The sequence below is a fragment of the Portunus trituberculatus genome, chromosome 5 (assembly GCF_017591435.1).
Source record: "Portunus trituberculatus isolate SZX2019 chromosome 5, ASM1759143v1, whole genome shotgun sequence".
NCBI lineage: Eukaryota > Metazoa > Arthropoda > Malacostraca > Decapoda > Portunidae > Portunus > Portunus trituberculatus.
Window position 1 is genome coordinate 8,971,903 of NC_059259.1, and position 20,244 is coordinate 8,992,146.

Below are 20,244 nucleotides of genomic sequence, written 5' to 3' on the forward strand. Positions count from 1 at the left end.
AGACTCCAAGTGAACCCTTTGAAAGATTAAGGGTGTTATTTGTTTTCGTTCACTTATTGTTGTTAAATTGAGAAGGATGAGGAGGAGTGGGATAAAGAAGGCAGGAAACACGTAGCAAGCCAAGCAGAGTGTGATGAGGAGGAGGCGGCACAGCTGAGGACAGGACGCCACCATGTTGGAGCTTGAGGTGTACCCAGAACAGTCCCTCAGCTCGGAAAAATGGGAGTTTGTGCTGGGTGAGTGGGGGGAGAGAGAGATGATACGATACGACACTTTGTTTGCACCCTCGTACCATTCTCACTTTGTTTCCAGCTCTCCTTGTTTGTCCCTCACTGATACCTCTCACTCTCTCTCTCTATCTGTTTCCTTTATATTATTATTCATCCATGCCAGAGAAATGGGTGTTTTTAATGGGTGAATGGGGGAGAGAGGAGCTTACTTTGTTTACCATCCTCACCTTGTTTGCCCTTCACTGACACATCTCCCTCTCCCTCGCTCTGTCTATCTGTTTTCCTCATGTCAGTATTCACCCAGGCCAGAGAAATGGGTGTTTTTAATGGGTGAAGGGGGGAGAGAGCTTACTTTGTCAATGATAAGATTCTTTGTTTACAACCTTCATCTTGTTTGCCGTATCTGTTTCCCTCATGCCAATATTCACCCAGGCCAGAGAAATGGGTGCTTTTGATGGGTGAATGGGGGAGAGAGGAGCTTACTTTGTTTACCACTGTCACCTTGTTTGCCCTTCACTGATACCTCTCACCCTCTCTCTCTCTCTATCTGTTTCCCTCATGCCAATATTCACCCAGGCCAGAGAAATGGGTGTTTTTAATGGGGGAGAGAGAGAATACTTTGTCAATGATACATTCTTATATTGTTTACCACCCTCAGCTTGTTTATTCCTCACTGATAACACCCCCTCCCCCACCATCTCTCTCTCTCTCTCTGTCTGTTTCCCTCATGCCAATATTCACCCAGGCCAGAGAAATGGGTGAATAGGGAGATAGGTGAAACAATACCATTCTCACTTTGTTTCCAGTTCTTGTTTGTCCTCTCTCTCTCTCTCTCTCTCTCTCTCTCTCTCTCTCTCTCTCTCTCTCTCTCTCTCTCTCTCATAAAAAGCATGGTATTATTACAGTTTGAACCAATACACCACAAATAACTATACACATTCTCACGGTCTAGATCACACTTCTACCAGCATTTCTAACCCCATTTTACCCTATCGGAAATTAATAATAACTTCAGGACAGAATTTAGCTTAGGTTAGGTTCCTCCCCTAAAACCCCACTTTCCCAGGAGGTCCCCAAGCTTGTTAGACATAGGGAAAGAGAAATTAGATAGGCTGTATTGGTTGAAACTGCAAATTTATCATAAAGGCACTCAGGCAAGGGAAGTGTGTGTTTAGGGTGTGTTTCTGTGTAATGTGGGGGTTTATTTCTGCTGTGTTTCTTTATGTTAGAAATGTAAGGAAATGGTACTGTCTCTGTTTGTTTCCCTGGCTGGTGGTAAAAATGTGTGTGGTGTTATTGTTTTGTCCTCTCTCTCTCTCTCTCTCTCTCTCTCTCTCTCTCTCTCTCTCTCTCTCTCTCTCTCTCTCTCTCTCTCTCTGAACATGCCTCCCATACCCAAACCTATATTCCCTTAATTATCCCACCATCCTACCCCCTCCCCAGTACCTCCAAACACCCCCCAAACACCTTCCTCCCCTCTAAGCTGTATGCCATACCTTGATGCCTTTTCCCTCCTTCCAGGCATGCACTTCAGTCAAGCTGTGGCCATTGTGCAGCATCAAGTTGGCACTATACGTGGCGTTCAAGTCCTCTATAGCGACACTGTGAGTATTTATTGGTGTGTGTGTGTGTGTGTGTGTGTGTGTGTGTGTTGTGGTTTACGAGAAGGGAGTAATATTGTAGGGCTTATTTGTTCTTGTTATAGGCATTTGTAAGAGTAAAGAGTAAAGGATTGGAGCAGTAAAGAAGTGAAGGAGTGGATGAATGAAGGAGAAAAAGGGAGAAGGACTTGGAGGAAAGGAGGAGCTGAAAGATTGAAAGAGAGAAGGAATGAAGGAGAAAAAGAGAGAAGGAATGAAGGAGCAAAAGAGAGAAGGAATGGAGGAGAGGAGGAGCTGAAAGATTGAAGGAGAGAAGGAATGAAGGAGCAAAAGAGAGAAGGAATGGAGGAAAGGAGCTGAAAGATTGAAGGAGAGAAGAAGGAAGGAGTGAAGGAATGAAAATATTAAGAAATGAAGGAGTGAGAACTGAGAGATAGAATGAAGGAGCTGAAAATAGAAGGAATGAAGGAGTGGAAGGACTGAAAGAATGAAGGAATGGAACTAAAGGAATGTGTATGTGTGTGTGTTTTTCAGACCTCCTTGGAAACTGACCTGATTCTGAACCTGTCTCAAGATGGCATCCAGCTGTTCTTTGACCCCTTGTGCCAGCGTCTCAAGGTCATCGAGGTGTACAACATGAAGGCCGTCAAACTAAAGTATTGGTAAGGTCAAGTGTGTGTGTGTGTGTGTGTGTTACAGGATGGAGAAAAAGTTTGTTTTGTTCTGTGTTTCTAAAAGTGTGTGTGTGTTTAAATAAGTTTCTCTCTCTCTCTCTCTCTCTCTCTCTCTCTCTCTCTCTCTCTCTCTCTCTCTCTCTCTCTCTCTCTCTCTCTCTCCTCCCTTTCTTATTTAACACAATCCTTCCCTTCCCTTTCCTTCCCTCTCCTTCCCCTCCTCTCCCCTCCCATTCCCTTCACTCTCCTTCCCCTCCCTGACCTTCCCTGACCTTGTCCCTGCAGCGGCATCACGTTCAGCTCCCCAGAGGTCATCCCAAGCATTGAGCAAATTGACCACTCCTTCGGGGCCACACATCCCGGCGTCTATGATTGGGAAAGACAAATTTTGGCTATCAACTTCCCTGGGCTTTCCTTCTTCTTCTCAGTGGATCAGAAGTACCAGGTGGGTGTTGGCAGGGTTCAGGGGGGTGTTGACAGGGTTTGTTTGGGTGTTTGAAAGGTGTATTTAGGTGTTTGCAGGGTGTATTTGGGTGTTTTGTGAGTTTTCAAGGGTGTTTTTGTGGGTGGTTGGGTGTTGGCAGGGTCAGGAGGTGTTGGCAGGGTCTGTTTGTGTGTTTGCAGGGTGACTTTGGGTGTATTGTGAGTTTTCAAGGGTGTTTTTGTGGGTGGTTGGGTGTTGGCAGGGTCAGGGGGTGTTGGTAGGGTTTGTTTGTGTATTTGCAGGGTGTCTGGGTGTATTGTGAGTTTTCAAGGGTGTTTTTGTGGGTGGTTGGGTGTTGGCAGGTCTGTTTGGGTCTTTAAAGGATGTATTTGGGTGTTTGCAGGGTGACTTTGGGTGTATTGTGAGTTTTCAATGGTGTTTCTGTGGGTGGTTGGGGTTGGCAGGGTCAGGGGGTGTTGGCAGGGTATATTTGGGTGTTTGCAGGTCCGTTTGGGTGTTTGAAGGGTGTATTTGAGTGTTTGCAGGGTGACTGGGTATATTGTGAGTTTTCAAGGGTGTTTCTGTGGGTGGTTGGGTGTTGGCAGGGTGAGATGGATGTTGGCAGGGTCTGTTTGGGTGTATTTGGGTGTTGGCAGGGTGCATTTGGGTGTATTGTTGGGTTGTCAAGGGTGCTTTTGTGGGTGGCTGGGTGTTGGCAGGGTGCATTATGGGTGTATTGGGAGGTTAATAGGGTGTATTGGGGGTTTTCAATGGTGTTTTGTGGGTGGCTGGGTGTTGGCATGATCAGGGGGTGTGATGGCAGGGTGTATTGGGTGTTGGCAAGGTGTATTATATGTTGGCAGAGTGAGGTGGGGATTGACAAGGTGTATTTGGGTGTATTGAATATTATCAAGGGTGTTTTTGTGCGTGGCTGGGTGTTGGCAGGGTATATTGGGCATTATTAGGGTGTTGGCAGGGTATAATGTACAGTACTAAGGTGTTGGCAGGGTATATTGGGCATTATTAAGGTGTTGGCAGGGTATAATGTACAGTACTAAGGTGTTGGCAGGGTATATTGGGCATTATTAAGGTGTTGGCAGGGTATAATGTACAGTACTAAGGTGTTGGCAGGGTATAATGTACAGTACTAAGGTGTTGGCAGGGTATATTAGGGCAAACACTCACCTCTTTTCTATCTCCCATCACAGCCCAGCCTCAACAAGGGGTTTAGCTCCCTCATGTTCCCCAGCGGAGCCTCGCCAGTGGTCTCCAAGATGCTCATTTACAGTGGCAACAACCCCAGCGATCCACGGGCGCCTCCACTGCCAGCGTCCTGCATCCACAATCTGATCCACCTGGAGTCCTTGCTGGTGCTGCGGGACATGGGCAAGACAAAGGAACTCAGACTGAACCTCTTCACTGACGATGGTATGGCTAGGAGGAGGAGGAGGAGGAGGAGGCTTGATTTTAAAGATTGTGGTGGGAGAAGGAGGAAGAGGAAGGTTAATTGTAAGGGTTGAGCTTGGAGGAGGAGGAAGAGGAGGAGAGTTGATTTGTAAGACTGGTGGGAGAAGGAGGTGAAAGAAGAAGGAAGAGGAAGAGGAGAAGGTTTGATTGTAAAGATTGGGCTGGGAGAAGGAGAAATAGGAGGAAGAGGAGGAGGAGGAGGGTTATTGGTAAAGATTAAGCTGGGAGGAGAAGAGAAGGAGAGGAAGAGGAGGAGGAAGAGGTTATTTGTAATGTTTGGACTAGGTGGACGTGGAGGAGGAGGAAGAAGGTGAAATCTATAATGTTCTGAGGTGGTGAGGTGTTAGACTAGGCTAGGAGGAAGAGGAGAAGGAAGAATAGGGAGAGGAGGAGGAGGAGGAGGATTGGCTGAAAGATAAAAGTAAATTTGGTAATGTTTTGAGTCCTAGACACACACACACACACACACACACACACACACACACACACACACACACACACACACACACACACACACACACACGGCCCAGTAGCTCAGTGGTTAGAGTGCTGGCTACTCAGATGACCGTTCGATTCCCGGGTGGAGATATTTGGGTGTGTCTCCTTTCACGTAGCACCTAGCAGTGAGGAAGAGGATGTAAATCGAGGAGTTGTGACCTTGTTGTCCCGTGTGTGGTGTGCCTGGTCTCAGGCCTATCCAAGATCGGAAACAATGAGCTCTGAGCTCGTTCCGTGGTAACGCCTGGCTGTCTCGGACTGCAGCAGATCCAAACAGTGAATTACACACACACACACACACACACACACACACACACACACACACACACACACACACACACACACACACACACACACACACACACACACAGAATGGTTCCAGAATTTAAAGGGATGACATATGAGGAGAGACTAAAAGCTATGGATCTACCAACCCTGGAACAGAGAAGAGAGAGAGGGGATCTGATACAAGTTTATAAGTTGATTAACGGAATGGATCAAGTGGATAATGAGAAATTAATCCTGAGAGAAGAATATGACATTAGAAGCACAAGATTGCATAGTAAGAAACTGAGGAAGGGAAGATGTCTGAGAGGTGTTAAAAAATTTAGTTTCCCGCAAAGATGTGTTGAGACTTGGAACAGTTTGAGTGAGGAAGTGGTGTCAGTAAAGAGTGTACATAGTTTTAAAGAAAATTTGGATAAGTGTAGATATGGAGACGGGACCACACCAGCATAAAGCCCAGGCCCTGTAAAACTACAACTAGGTAAATACACACACTATCTCTGTCTCTCACACTCTCTATCTCTCCCTCTCTCACTCTCATCACACTTAAAGAAAACACAATAACTGGATATTGAAAAACAGCAAAACAAGCCGAATTAACTTTTTTAAGCGTACAAATAGATACACACACATTACCCATCTCTCTCTCTCTCTCTCTCTCTCTCTCTCTCTCTCTCTCTCTCTCTCTCTCTCTCTCTCTCTCTCTCTCTCTCTCTCTCTCTCTCTCTCTCAACATCTCTCCAAGCAAATCTCTCTCTCTCTCTCACAACCACATCACCACCAAGCAAATTTGTAAACGCACTCATGTCAATCCATCCCGGCCTTACCCTCACACACACACACACACACACACATTCATTCATTCATTCACTCACTCACTCACTCCCTCACTCCCCCACAGGCCGAGCGCGCCACCATGACTCCCGGCAGACCTTCACACGCACCATTCAGTTTGGGGCGTCTTGTCAGGAGGTGGCGATGGCTCTGGGTGCTCCTTCCAGGGTCTTCTACAAGTCGGAGGACAAGATGAAGATCCACAACGCTCACGCCAGGAAAGCCACCACCCGCTCTGACTTCTTCTTCAATTACTTCACTCTGGGACTGGTAATGTTGTGGTGGTTGGTGGTGGTGGTGGTGCTGATGATGGTGGTGGTGGTGTTTGTTGGGTTTTGGTGTTTCTGTTTCTGTTTCTCTCTCTCTCTCTCTTTCTCTCTCTCTTTCTCTCTCTCTCTCTCTCTCTCTCTCTCTCTCTCTCTCTCTCTCTCTCTCTCTCTCTTTTTCTTTCATTCTTGTTCTTGTACACGTTCGCATTCTCTGTTCCATAGGCAGCCTGAATGTCTCCTCACTTCCCTATCTAGCCTGTTGTATGCCTGTTCTCCTCCATAGACTGCCATACACTGTTCCTTTCCCTCTCTAGATAGCCTGAATGCCCTTCACCTCTTTAGACTGTCATACCACCCTCTTCTCTCCCTATCCAGCCTGTCATATGCTCCCTTCTCCTTCTCCATAGCCTGCCATACACTCTCTTTCCTTCTCTAGACAGCCTGAATAGCCATCACCTCTTTCCCTAGCCTGTCATATGCCCCCCATGCTCCCTATAGACAGCCTGAATATTGCCTCTACTCTATCTAGCCTGTCATACCACCCCTGATATACCAGATACTCTATACACTATTCCTTTCCTTCTATAGATAGCCTGTACACCTTGTCACCTCTTCCCTAGCCTGTCTTACCTCTCCATCTCCCTATTGACAGCCTGAATACCTCCCTCCCTCCCTGTCTAGCCTGTCATATCCTCCTTTCTCCTTCTCTAGATAGCCTGAATGCCCATCACTTCCCCAGCCTGTCTTAACCCTCCCTCTTCTTATAGACAGCCTGAATACCTCCTCATCTGCCTGTCTAGCCTGTCATACCCCCCTTTCTCCTTCTTTAGATAGCCTGAATGCCCATCACATCCCCAGCCTGTCTTACTTATTCCAATATTTGCCGATTTATTTCTATTTTCACCGTTAAATAGAATATCTGTTGAATTTTTCTTTTTATTTGTCTTAGTTTAGTTCATACCAATGTTTCCTTCTTTCTTCTTTCGTCTCGTACTCAAATATTCGCTGGTTTATTTATTTTTTTATTTTATTTCTACCGTGTGGGCTTTTCACGGGAATTTCTGGGCTAAAGGAGGTAATTTTTAAGTCCCAACCTACACTCGGACTGTGGACAGGATTCGAACCCGTGTGCTTGGAGACCCCTCGGACCCCAAAGCACGCATGGTTCCACTGTACCACGGCGGCCCTAGTAATATTTATAGTACAGGTAACTCTTGATTTACGTTTTTGTTAATATGTGACCCGAAAAAATTTTATAATTAATCAAATTTGCGCGATCGGTTTGCTTATACACAATTTGGACCACATCCCGCGTCCTCCCTATTACCTATTGCTTCTTATGAGAATTACGAGTTTGTTTTATGCGAATTTTGAAATATGCGATGCCTCTTGGAACGCATCTATCCTGTGAATCAAGAGTTATTTATTTTATTTTTATTTATTTATTTTTTTTTTTAGTTCAAAGCAATATTTCTTTCCCTTTCTTTCATCCACTACTCAAATATTCATGTTTGTTTATATAATTTTCCCTTTTAGTTTAGTTCACACCAGTGTTTCCTTCCCTTACTGATTTATTTATATTTTTCTCTTAATTTAGTTCAAAGCAATATTTCTTTCCCTTTGTTTTGTTTAGTCTAATATTTATTGATTTATTTATATTTGTCTTTTAGTTTAGATCACACCAATATTTCTTTCCCTTACTCATTCATTTATTTTTCTCTTGATTTAGTTCATACCAATATTTCTTTCTCTTTCATCTCATCTGCTTCTCAAATATTCACCACTTTACTCATATTTTTCACTATTTCCCCCTACATTCCTCTATTTTCCCCTTTCCTCACCCCTCTCCTCCCTCCCCCTCCAGGATGTGTTATTTGATGCCAAGAAGTTTGTCCTCCTCTTAACTTCCCCTCTCCTCCCCCCCCCAGGATGTGTTATTTGACGCCAAGACACAGCGAGCCAAGAAGTTTGTCCTCCATACTAACTTCCCCGGCCACTACAACTTCAACATGTACCATCGCTGTGAGTTTGAGCTGCCCCTGACAGTCCCCCGCCAGCCTGAGGACGGCACCCAGCTCATCGACCTCCCCTCCACCATCACGGTACGCCCCCCCCTAAGCCCCATCCACACACCCATCGACCCATCCATCCATCCACCCCTCGTCTTGTGTTTATTTACTGTCATGTCGGTGTTTTAGTGTTTACCTGGTGTTTAGATAGTTGAGTTTCTTGCATTGTAGTTTGTTTATTTATTTGTTTATCTATCCATTTATTTATTTATTTGTTGTATAGGTACGGAAATGTGATGTTTTTACTGTTTTTTTTTTTTTTTTTTTTTTTTTTTTTGTAGGTGTTTGGTTTTGTGTTTAGTTCATTCATAAGTGGGTATTAAACGACAATTTCTAGAGCTAACTATTTCTCATACCCTAGTTCATTGACAAGAGGTGTAGAAACAGTAATTCCTTGAAGCCTTCAAGTATTTAATTCTGTATTCCTAATTAATTCAGAGCATTCCTTGATGGACAGGGATAAAGATGATTTTGAGAGGTCCTTATCTATTTAATCATTGTGTTCTAGTCAACTCACAAGGCAATCGTCAGTAAACAGGAATAAGAACAATAATTTCTAGAAGTTCTCAGCTGTTTAATCTTGTTTCTTAATTAATTCACAAAGCGTTCTTGATAAACAGGGATTAAAACTGATTTCTAGAGTCCTTAGATATTCAATTTTGTGTTCTAGTTGATTTACAAAATTTTCTTCAGTAAACAAGGATAAGAACAACAATTCCTACAGGTTTTCAGCAATTAAATCTTGTATTCTTAGTTAATTCAAAGCGTTCCTTGATAAAGAGATAAAAACTGATTTTGAGAGGTCCTTATCTACTTAAGCTTGTGTTCTAGTCAACTCACAAGGCAGTCACCAGTAAACAGGAATAAGAACAACAATTTCTAGAACTTCTTAACTATTTAAACTTGTATCTTGATTAATTCACAAACATTCTTGATAAACAGGGATTAAAACTGATTTCTAGAAGTCCTTAGATATTCAATTTTGTGTTCTAGTTGATTCACAAAGTATTCTTCAGTAAACAGAGATAAGAACAACAATTTCTAGAACTTTTAGCTGTTTAAACCTGTATCTTAGTTAATTCACAAGGCAGTCTTCAGTAAACAGGCATAAGAACAACAATTTCTACAGGTTTTCAGCAATTAAATCATGTGTTCCTAGTTAATTCCGAGCATTCTTTGATAAACAGGGATTAAAACTGATTTCTAGAGGTTCCTTAGCTACTCAGTTTTGTGTTCCTAGTTGACTCACAAAGTACTCTTCAGTAAACAGGCATAAGAACAACAATTTCTAGAAGTTCTCAGCTATTTGATTCTGTATTCTAGTTACTTCACAAAGCATTCTTCAATAAACAGGCATAAGAACAACAATTTCTAGAACTTTTGGACTATTTAATTTATAAGAACAATAATTTTTAGAAGTTTTCAGGTATTTAATTTTGCATCCTAGTCAACGCATAGAGCATTATTCAGTAAACAGGGATAACAGCTACAATTTCTAGAGGTCCTTAGCTAACAGTCTCACCTTGCATAACTCCTCAACAGGTGTAATGAAACCCAGGCCATTTAATACAGACCAAAATATAACTCATTCTAACTTAACAAACGATTGACTTGCATGAACAACCAGCAGTACAAACACTGTGTAGATAACTTGAGCACCAAGCATGTTATGACGTCTTGGCAGCGTGTTGTAGACTTGTTAGTGCCTCATTAACTTAGCTTCACTCACCATTCTGTTCCAATTAGGTGTAGATGACTGCCATGTGCGTGTGTGTCAGTGTGTGTGTGTGTGTGTGTGTCAGTGTGTGTGTGGAGTTACGGGCAGATTTCACTAACTTTCCCAAACATTGATGGTTTTTTTGTGTTTCTTAAAGTGTCTGTGACTGAGTTCGTTGCAGGAAAGGTCTTGATAAATGTTGACTTACTTATATTTGAGGTTATGGATTGACTTTACTAACATTCACAAACATTCTTGGCTTTTGTATTTGTTGACGTGTTTGCATCTGAGTTGATAAAATGTTTACTTCCTTGTTTTAAAAGTCATCAATAGACTTAGCCTTTCAATACCTGGACACATTTTTACCTTGAGATTTGTATATCATTAGACAATTTTATTGACATTAGGAAAGGTTTATGGAGGTCAGAAGATTAATGGCCACAGTTTTCACTATTTTAACCCCTTCAGTACTGGGACACATTTTTACCTTGAGATTTGTGTATCATTAAACCATTTTATTGACATTAGGAAAGGTTTATGGAGGTCAGAAGATTAATAGCCACAGTCTTCACTATTTTAACCCCTTCAGTACTGGGACACATTTTTATCTTGAGATTTGTGTATCATTAAACCATTTTATTGACATTAGGAAAGGTTTACGGAAGTCAGAAGATTAATGGTCACAGTCTTCACTATTTTAACCCCTTCAATACTTGGACACATTTTTACCTTGAGATTTGTGTATGATTTTATTGACATTAGGAAAGGTTTATAGAGGTCAGAAGATTAATGACCACAGTCTTCACTATTTTAACCCCCCCATATGAGTTTCTGAAGCTGTATAAAACCACCAAATAGGAAGGATAACAAATATGGAAACTCATGTTTTTTTAGGGCATTTAAAGGACAGTTTGGCATGATTTTAGACCATTTTAAGATAGTTTGGCTACAATAACACCATTTTATTGACATTAGGAAGGGTCTATGGAGGTCAGAAGATTAATGGCCACAGTCTTCACTATTTTAACTCCCAACATGAGTTTCTGAAGCTCTGTAAAATCACCAAATAGTCACCAGAACAAATATGGAAACACGTCACGGTACTGAAGGGGTTAAACTATCACTTCTACTATATATTTAATTAGTTCCTAGTTTGTGCAGTGAATGACAGTGAAGTCTCGTGTGATTAACTAAAAAAACATCAATAATTATCTAGAGTTCTGAATAAGATACATATTTCCTCATAGAATTTGTGTCCAGGAATGGAAAGTTAGTGTTTGAATCTGAATTACATAAGGCCAGATTGTGAATGTCATGTTTATACTGAGAGGTTAAAGAAATTCACTTAATCAGAGGACCAGTCACTTGAAACAGCTGATAAATCAACTCATCTGCCCTGCTTCCTTACCCACACACACACACACACACACACACACACACACACACACACACACACACACACACACACACACACACACACACATTTCAACTCTACAAACACACACACAAATAAAGCAAACATAAAAACGAACCTTGAAAAAAAGACACACACACACACACACACACACACACACACACACACACACACACACACACACACACACACACACACACACACACACACACACACACGGCAGCCATAACAAGTCTCTGTTTTATTTATTATTTCTAGCCTCTCTGATTATCGTAAACTTTTATTTTCACGTTCTGTCTGGCTACCCGTCGTTCCTGGCCCTGGCTCACCCCGGCTCTGTGTTCACCATGGTAAGGAACACACACACACACGCACACACACACATGCACGAATACCTGACACACACACACACACACACACACCAGACACAGCACGTTTTTATTCTAATCTTGCATGTGTTTTAAACTTTTAATTAGTTTATTTAGTTATTTTATTTTTATTTATTTTTTTTTTTCTGCATGTGTTTCAATGTGAGGAAATTTGCTTGTCCTTTTTCTTTTCTTTTTTTCTTTTTTTTTTCTTTTTTTCTTTTCATTCACTTTCAATGCTTGTGTTTGCTTTTTCCTTTGGCTTCTGTAGCAGTTAACTTAGATATAGTGCTTTCAATGTGTGTGTGTGTGTGTGTGTGTGTGTGTGTGTGTGTGTGTGTGTATAGCATCAAATCCCATCTGGTGTGGTGGAAGAGCTGGTGAAGAGATCTCGTAGTAAATAAATAAAGAACTCAGAGTAACGTGTGTGGTGGTATGGTGGTGGTGGTGAGTGTGGTGGTGAGTGGCTGGTTAGGTGACATGTGGTGTGTTTTGGTGTGTTTCCCCACTGAGTGATGAGTTTTGTGGGTGTGTGTGTGTGTGTGTGTGTGTGTGTGTGTGTGTGTGTGTGTGTGTGTGTGTGTGTGTTTGCTTATCTTTGTAAATAGACTGAGCAAAGGAACTGAAAATGGTGATATAGGAGAAAGAGAGAGAGAGAGAGAGAGTTAGTGGGACTTTTAACCCCTTCAGTAGCATGACGCATTTCCCTATTCATTGTGGTGACTATTTGGTGATTTTATACAGCTTCAGAAACTCATGTAGGGATTAAAATAGTGAAGACTGCAGCCATAGACCTTTCCTAATGTCAATAAAATCATCTTGTACACAAAACTCCAGGTAGAAATGTGTCCCAGTACTGAAAAGGTTAACTCTCTATGTACCAGGAGACAGAGAGACAAAACAAAGGTACTGAATATGACGTAAGAGGAAGACAAAAGATATATAGACGCTTGTAAGAGAAAGAGAACAGAGACAGTGAGACTTTTAGGAGAAAGAGAAGAGATAGTGAGGCTGGTAACTATTCATACCAGAAGACAGAGAGACAAAATAAAGGCACTAAATGTAATGACAAGAGAAAGAAAACAGAGATAATGAAGCTTTTAAGAGAGAGAATAGAGATAATGAAGCTTTTAAGAGAGAGAACAGAGATAATGAAGCTTTTAAGAGAGAGAACAGAGATAATGAAGCTTTTAAGAGAGAGAACAGAGATAATGAAGCTTTTAAGAGAGAGAACAGAGATAATGAAGCTTTTAAGAGAGAGAGAACAGAGATAATGAAGCTTTTAAGAGAGAGAACAGAGATAATGAAGCTTTTAAGAGAGAGAACAGAGATAATGAAGCTTTTAAGAGAGAGAACAGAGATAATGAAGCTTTTAAGAGAGAGAACAGAGATAATGAAGCTTTTAAGAGAGAGAACAGAGATAATGAAGCTTTTAAGAGAGAGAACAGAGATAATGAAGCTTTTAAGAGAGAGAACAGAGATAATGAAGCTTTTAAGAGAGAGAACAGAGATAATGAAGCTTTTAAGAGAGAGAACAGAGATAATGAAGCTTTTAAGAGAGAGAACAGAGATAATGAAGCTTTTAAGAGAGAGAACAGAGATAATGAAGCTTTTAAGAGCGAGAACAGAGATAATGAAGCTTTTAAGAGAGAATAGAGATAATGAAGCTTTTAAGAGAGAACAGAGATAATGAAGCTTTTAAGAGAGATAATAGAGATAATGAAGCTTTTAAGAGAGAGAACAGAGATAATGAAGCTTTTAAGAGCGAGAACAGAGATAATGAAGCTTTTAAGAGAGAGAACAGAGATAATGAAGCTTTTAAGAGAGAGAGAACAGAGATAATGAAGCTTTTAAGAGAGAGAACAGAGATAATGAAGCTTTTAAGAGAGATAATAGAGATAATGAAGCTTTTAAGAGAGAGAACAGAGATAATGAAGCTTTTAAGAGAGAGAATAGAGATAATGAAGCTTTTAAGAGAGAGAGAACAGAGATAATGAAGCTTTTAAGAGAGAGAACAGAGATAATGAAGCTTTTAAGAGAGGGAGAACAGAGATAATGAAGCTTTTAAGAGAGAGAGAACAAAGATAATGAAGCTTTTAAGAGATAGAACAGAGATAATGAAGCTTTTAAGAGAGAGAATAGAGATAATGAAGCTTTTAAGAGAGAGATCAGATAATGAAGCTTTTAAGAGCGAGAACAGAGATAATGAAGTTTTTAAGAGAGAGAGAACAGAGATAATGAAGCTTTTAAGAGAGAGAGACCAGAGATAATGAAGCTTTTAAGAGAGAACAGAGATAATGAAGCTTTTAAGAGAGAAAGAACAGAGATAATGAAGCTTTTAAGAGAGAGAGAGAGCAGAGATAATGAAGCTTTTAAGAGAGAGAGAACAGAGATAATGAAGCTTTTAAGAGAGAGAGAGAACAGAGATAATGAAGCTTTTAAGAGAGAGAGAGAACAGAGATAATGAAGCTTTTAAGAGAGAGAATAGAGATAATGAAGCTTTTAAGAGAGAGAGAGAATAGAGATAATGATGTTTTAAGAGAGAACAGAGATAATGAAGCTTTTAAGAGAAAGAGAACAGATAGTGAAGATTGAACTCTCAATATGTACCAGAAGACAGAGAGACAAAACAAAAGGTACTGGGAATATTGACAAAGGAGAAAGAGAAGAGTGAGATAGAGAGCCTAGAATAACAGACTACACACACACACACACACACACACACACACACACACACACACACACACACACACACACACACACACACACACACACACTGGGATGAACAAAATAGTATATAATTTGTCTGAGAAAGGAAAGAATGACAGGTTTGTACAAATAGGAAGGCTTTGTCACACTATTCACACAAGACACACACTCGACTGAACAAAATAGATGCTTTATGTATTTGTTAGAGAAAGAAAAGAGTGACAGGTTGTAGAGATATGAATAAAGCTTTGTCACTCTATATTCACACAAGACACACACTGGGCTGAACAAAATAGATGCTGTATGTATTTGCTAGAGAAAGGAAAAGAGTGACAGGCTTGTGAAAATATGTAGAAAGCTTTGTAACTCTATATTGACAGAAGAAGTCACAAGTTATGGCTGGCAGTGTGATAGGAAGATAGAATGGAACAAGGACAAGCAACAACAAAGAACAGTGTGCTTGAAAAGATGACAGGAAGGAATAAGAAGTTAGTTATTGTTCATTTATATTTGGAAGACCACTTAAATTTCCCAAACAAAGAAATGAACACTTAGCCCCTTCAGTACTGGGACACATTTTTACCTTGATATTTGTGTATGACTAGACCATTTTATTGACATTAGGAAGGGTCTGTGGAGGTTAGAAGATTAATAGCCACAGTCTTCACTATTTTGATCCCCCACATGAGTTTCTGAAGCTGTAGAAAATCACCAAATAGTCACCAGGATGAATATGGAAACATATCATGGTACTGAAGGGATTAAGAGAGAGAGAGAGAGAGAGAGAGTGGAGTAGCAGAAAGAGATTTAGTGTGTTATTCAGTGAGAAACATGAAGAAATGATAAGAAGTTGATCATTATTCATTTATGTATGTGCGATAAGACAAACATACCAAGTGGGCCTCATTTATGTTACCCTTCGCTAGCTTTCCTTCCTTACATAAGAAAAGAAAAACAGAAAGTAAGAAACAGAGAGAGAGAGAGAGTAAGAACATTTAAGAAGGACAAAAGAAGGAAGGAAAGATAGAGAGGTGGAACAGAGGACAGCTATGAAGGAAGCTTAGTGAAGGAAGAACAGGTTTTGTGGGAAGGAGGGAGAGTGAAGGAAGGGAACATGGAAAGGAAGAGAAGGAAGGAGAGGAGAGAAGGGAAGGGCTGGAAAATTGATTGGCAGTGAGTGAGTGAGTGTGTGGGTGAATTAGTGAGTGTGAGTGAATTAGTGAGTGTGAGTAAGTGTGTGAGTGAATTAGTGAGTGTGTGAGAGTGAGTGAGTGAATTAGTGACATATGTGAGTAAATTAATGAAGTGAGTAAGTGTGTGAGTGAATCAGTGAGTGCGTTAGTGAGTGAGTGAGTGTCCCATGGTGCAGACAGTGACAGTGGTGGTGTTGCAGGTGCAGAGTGTGACCTTGTGGGACACGCTGGGGTCGCGCATCAAGCCCCGAGGTCGCCCCGTGGTGCTGCATCGCTCCTCCTCCACCAACACATCCAATCCCTTCGGCTCAACCTTCTGTTATGCATATCAGGACATCATCTTCGAGGTGAGAGAGAGAGAGAGAGAGAGAGGATGTGTAGCCAGCTGTCTTTAGTTCATCTTGTTTGATTAGATAAATGAATCCTGGAGAGAGTTGATAGTACAAGAGAGAGAGAGAGAGAGAGCTTGTTGTTCTATTAAAAAAAGAAAATTAAATATAAGACTAGATAATCAAGACTAAATCTCACTTTACTCAATATTTTTATCTTCCTTGCTCTTTGTAGCTTTGAGAGAGAGAGAGAGAGAGAGAGATTTAATGTTTAGTCTGGTATTATCTTCTGGCCTTCTACACCCCCTCTTCCCTCTCTTTTGTGGGTGTTACTGTGTGTTACTTTCTTCTACTACCTCCATCATCAACACTCCTCTTCTCTGTCACTGTGGTCTCTGTATGACGTGTGTTGTCTGTTGTCACCACTGTTACCTTTCTCTCTCTCTCTCTCTCTCTCTCTCTCTCTCTCTCTCTCTCTCTCTCTCTCTCTCTCTCTCTCTAGGACTGGTTAAGGGCAACAATAATATAAAGCAAAAAGGCCCACTCAGGTGCCAGTCTCCTTAAAGTACCGATAGAATTAGCGAAAGGACAGGGACAGATGTCTTGAAACTGCCCCTCCACTGCCTGACACCCTCTTCCCCCCCCTGCAGGTGATGGCAAACGGACACATAGCCTCCGTCACGCTGTATGAAAGTGAGGAGGCTGCATAGTACTGGCTGTAGCCCTGTGAGGTGCCCCGCGTCAACTGTGTGGCCGCCCTGCCCTTCCTGCCTCCCCCAGCCACACCACTTGTTCAAACATACTCACTCACTCACTCATATACACAGACACCTCTCATACACACACATACATACACACACACTACCTGACTTACTGTAACGGTACATTTATGTATATGTACGTATATGTAAACACTCTTAATCCAACCTCAGGAAAGTTGTTAATATTTCTTGAGATGGCGCACGGCTGAGTGAGTTTTACAATTTTTTACTCATTTGAGGCAGAAAACAGGGCAAGGCTAGGAAGGCTGAGGCTGGTGACTGACTGGCTGACTGGCTGGCTGACTGGCTGGCTGGCTGATGGGCTGTGTTAGGGCCCGCCACGCACAGAACAGCAGAACAGCACCACCACTCTCTTCTCAGTTTTGCGATAGTGACGTGCTGGTGCCAGACTGTTCAGCACCTCCTTCTCTCCTTGAAGTGAGCCTCAGTGCCAGCAGGTGTCAATGTGTGGCACTAAGCAGGAACAGTGCCAGAACAGTGTTGGGGCAGTGCTGTGGCTGTGTTTGGTGCAGTGAGCCAAAGGGACGGTCTGTGAGGTTAGTGTGAGGGAGATTTACCACATTTCCCTGGCTCACTGTGGCAACCTTGTGAGAGATGGAGAGGTTGTGGTGATGTGGTGTGGTGATGCGGTGTCCAGGCAGACCAGAAGGCTGAGTGGAGGTGGTGTTGTGGTGGTGCAGTGTGGTGTTAATCAAAGCTGGACTGAGGAGGACTTGAGAGCATTGTTGTGGACCCCTGCCCCCTCTGTGTGTCACCCCCGCCCCTCCACTCAGCTGCACACGGCACTGACAGACACACGGACAGTGAAGGCATGTGTTGGCTGTCAGGAAAATGGTCGCATGGCACAAGTTTTTATCATAAATTAAAAAAATATACATTATCACCATTTTTATCCAATGTGAAGTGTTTTGGGGTGCGTTGCGAGTGTACGAGTATCGCACATTTGTTCCCGAGAACCACACAGCATGGCACTCTGCTGGGGGGGGGACAGTGCCATATTGTAAAGGTGTAAGCCTTATCTGTAGTTCAAAGCTTCTTGTTTGTCAGTTCAAAGAGTCATCATCAGCAGCAGCAGGCACAAAGAGATGAACCACCACCACCACCACTACTTCTCGGTGTTCACAGCCTCACCTCTCTTTATTTAACCCTTTCACTGCAACACAAGACAATTATCAACAGTAAGCTACATGTCAACTCGTTATAAGCACCTACAGGAAAATTAACCGTGAAAAAAACACATTTGAACTTCCTCCTCCTTCTTTTTGTGGGTGTGGAACAAGTGAAGGTGTGTCAGAGTGTGTGGTGATGAGTGAAAGGTGTACCAATGGGCTGTCAAGGGTTAGCGGACACTCGAATTACCATTATTGTGTTCCGTGTGGCTCGTTTGTGTATTGACGTGTGGGAGATGGGAAGTGGTGGTGTCTGGCGTCGCTGTGTGCTTGGTGTGGTGGTGATGGTGAAGGCATTGGTGTTTGTTGCCTCACTACAGTCACCCCGATCACCACATGCTTGTCTCTGGTGACGTGTGGTGGTGACAAGTGAAGCAGTGGTGTCTGTCGCCTTACCAGTCACCACACACTTGTCCTGGTGATGTGTGGTGGTGACAAGTGGAGAAGTGGTGTCTTTCTTGCCTCACCAGTCACCACAGTCACCACACACTTGTCCTGGTGATGTGTGGTGGTGACAAATGGAGCAGTGGTGTTTTTGTCACCTCACCACAGTCACCATGATCACCACACACTTGTCCTGGTGATGTGTGGTGGTGACAAGTGGAGAAGTGACCAGTCACCACAGTCACCACACACTTGTCCTGGTGACGTGTGGTGAGAAGTGAAGCCAGAGTTTATAAATAGTGTCTGTCACCACCACGATCACCACACGCTTGTCTGGTGATGTGTGGCAAGGGGTGACAAGCAGGCCAGGTGGTGTGGGTGCCAGATGAGCCACAGTGCCAGGAGGGGATCAAGTGCCAGCTGCCAGGTAGTGGAGGTGGTGGTGGTGGTGGTGGTGGGTGTCTGGGTGCCCCCTCTCACATTGCAGTGTCTTTGTTGCTCCATTATATCTCCCTGGTTGTGTTTGGAAATGCAGTTTTTCCAGCATTTTTTAATCAATTTTTTATTAGATTTTATTAGCAGAGGGGGAAGGAGTTCAGAATATTTAAGACTGCGCAGTTAAGGTTATTTAAGTCGTGTGTGTATGTGTGTATGTGTGTGTGTGTTTTGCTCATGAGTTACAGTTACATACAGCATAGAGGATGACAAAGAAACACTTCCCAATTAACTGAGATACAGACAGACAATCAACTCTTTATTACTTAACATTGCCATAAGTCCAACCTTGGATCTGGTTTGTAATTTAAGTTTGAGGCTACAGCAGCGCCACACAGGCCAGGCACGGCAGAGGTGGAGCAGGTGGAGCAGGCGGAGGTGGGGCAGTGTGGCGGGGACATAGCTAAGGTGAAGCTAGGGAGGACAGAGACAGGGAGTGTGTGGGGACAGGGACAGAGAGGAATGGAAGGGAGGGAGTTGGTAGCATAGACAGAGGGAGTGTGTGGGGGACAGGGACAGAGAGGAATGGAAGGGCATAGGCAGAGGCAGGGAGGTAGTGAGGGAGTGAAGTAAAGGACAAATGTTAGCAGAGCAGGCCATTTGCTGGACTAAGAGAGAGAGAGAGACAGACAGAGAACAGAGAACAAAGATTTAGAGGGACAGAGAACAGAGACTAAGATGGAGACAGAGAGACAGAGTACAGAGATTAAGATAGAGACAACAGAGAACAAAGATTTAGAGACAGAGAACAGAGATTAAGAGAGACAGAGACAGAGAATAAGAGAGGTAGAGAACAGAGACAGAAAGATTTAGAGAGACAGAGACAGAACAAAGATTTAGAGAGACAGAACAGAGAATAAGAGATGTAGAGAACAGAGATTAAGAGAGACAGAGACAGAAAGATTTAGAGAGACAGAGACAGAACAGGGAATAAGAGAGACAGAAGAGTGATGAAGAAAGACAGAGAAATTATTGTGTTGTCAGTGAATGAGAGATGGTAGACAGAGGAGTGAGTTAGTGAGAGAAAGAAGAAGAAAAGATGTACAATAAGATATCTAACATTTATTTAACTACGGAAGGACAGAGGGAGGAAAAATGGTTGGCCTTTCCTTAGAGAATGAGAAATGTTTTTCTGAGGAAGAATAATGAAGAGATGATGATAAACAGAGGGAGAGAGTGAGAGAAGGAAGAAGAAGAAGTGTGTAGCAGAATTAGGCAATGATTAATGGACAACAGGTAGACAGAAGGAGTTAAGGGAGGAAAAATGTTGATCTTTACCTTAGAGAATGAAAAATGTGGAAGAGTAAGATAATGGAAGAACAAGACCAGAATT

General features: G+C 42.4%; 1 protein-coding gene and 1 long non-coding RNA gene across 3 annotated transcripts in view; one reads left to right on the forward strand and one right to left on the reverse strand.

Moving 5' to 3' along the window:
* Positions 1-15,188, reverse strand: part of LOC123515374 — a 33,223-nt gene extending 18,035 nt beyond the window's left edge. The window contains exon 1 of the long non-coding RNA XR_006677851.1: positions 14,549-15,188. This is a non-coding gene — a long non-coding RNA (uncharacterized LOC123515374). The remainder of the gene's footprint in view (positions 1-14,548) is intronic.
* On the forward strand, positions 62-17,743 carry LOC123515356 (PHAF1 protein CG7083-like). 2 transcript variants are annotated; one of them, XM_045273860.1, is made up of 9 exons: positions 62-236; positions 1,752-1,834; positions 2,366-2,493; positions 2,791-2,950; positions 4,138-4,357; positions 6,081-6,283; positions 8,211-8,384; positions 15,953-16,099; positions 16,732-17,743. In XM_045273860.1, the coding sequence occupies exons 1-9, from the start codon at positions 173-175 to the stop codon at positions 16,789-16,791; spliced, it is 1,239 nt and encodes a 412-aa protein (XP_045129795.1). In that variant the 5' UTR covers positions 62-172; the 3' UTR covers positions 16,792-17,743. The 2 variants fall into 2 exon arrangements, with proteins under 2 accessions (XP_045129795.1, XP_045129803.1); XM_045273868.1 differs by having other exon boundaries at positions 15,959-16,099.
* Positions 17,744-20,244: the final 2,501 nt, after the last annotated feature.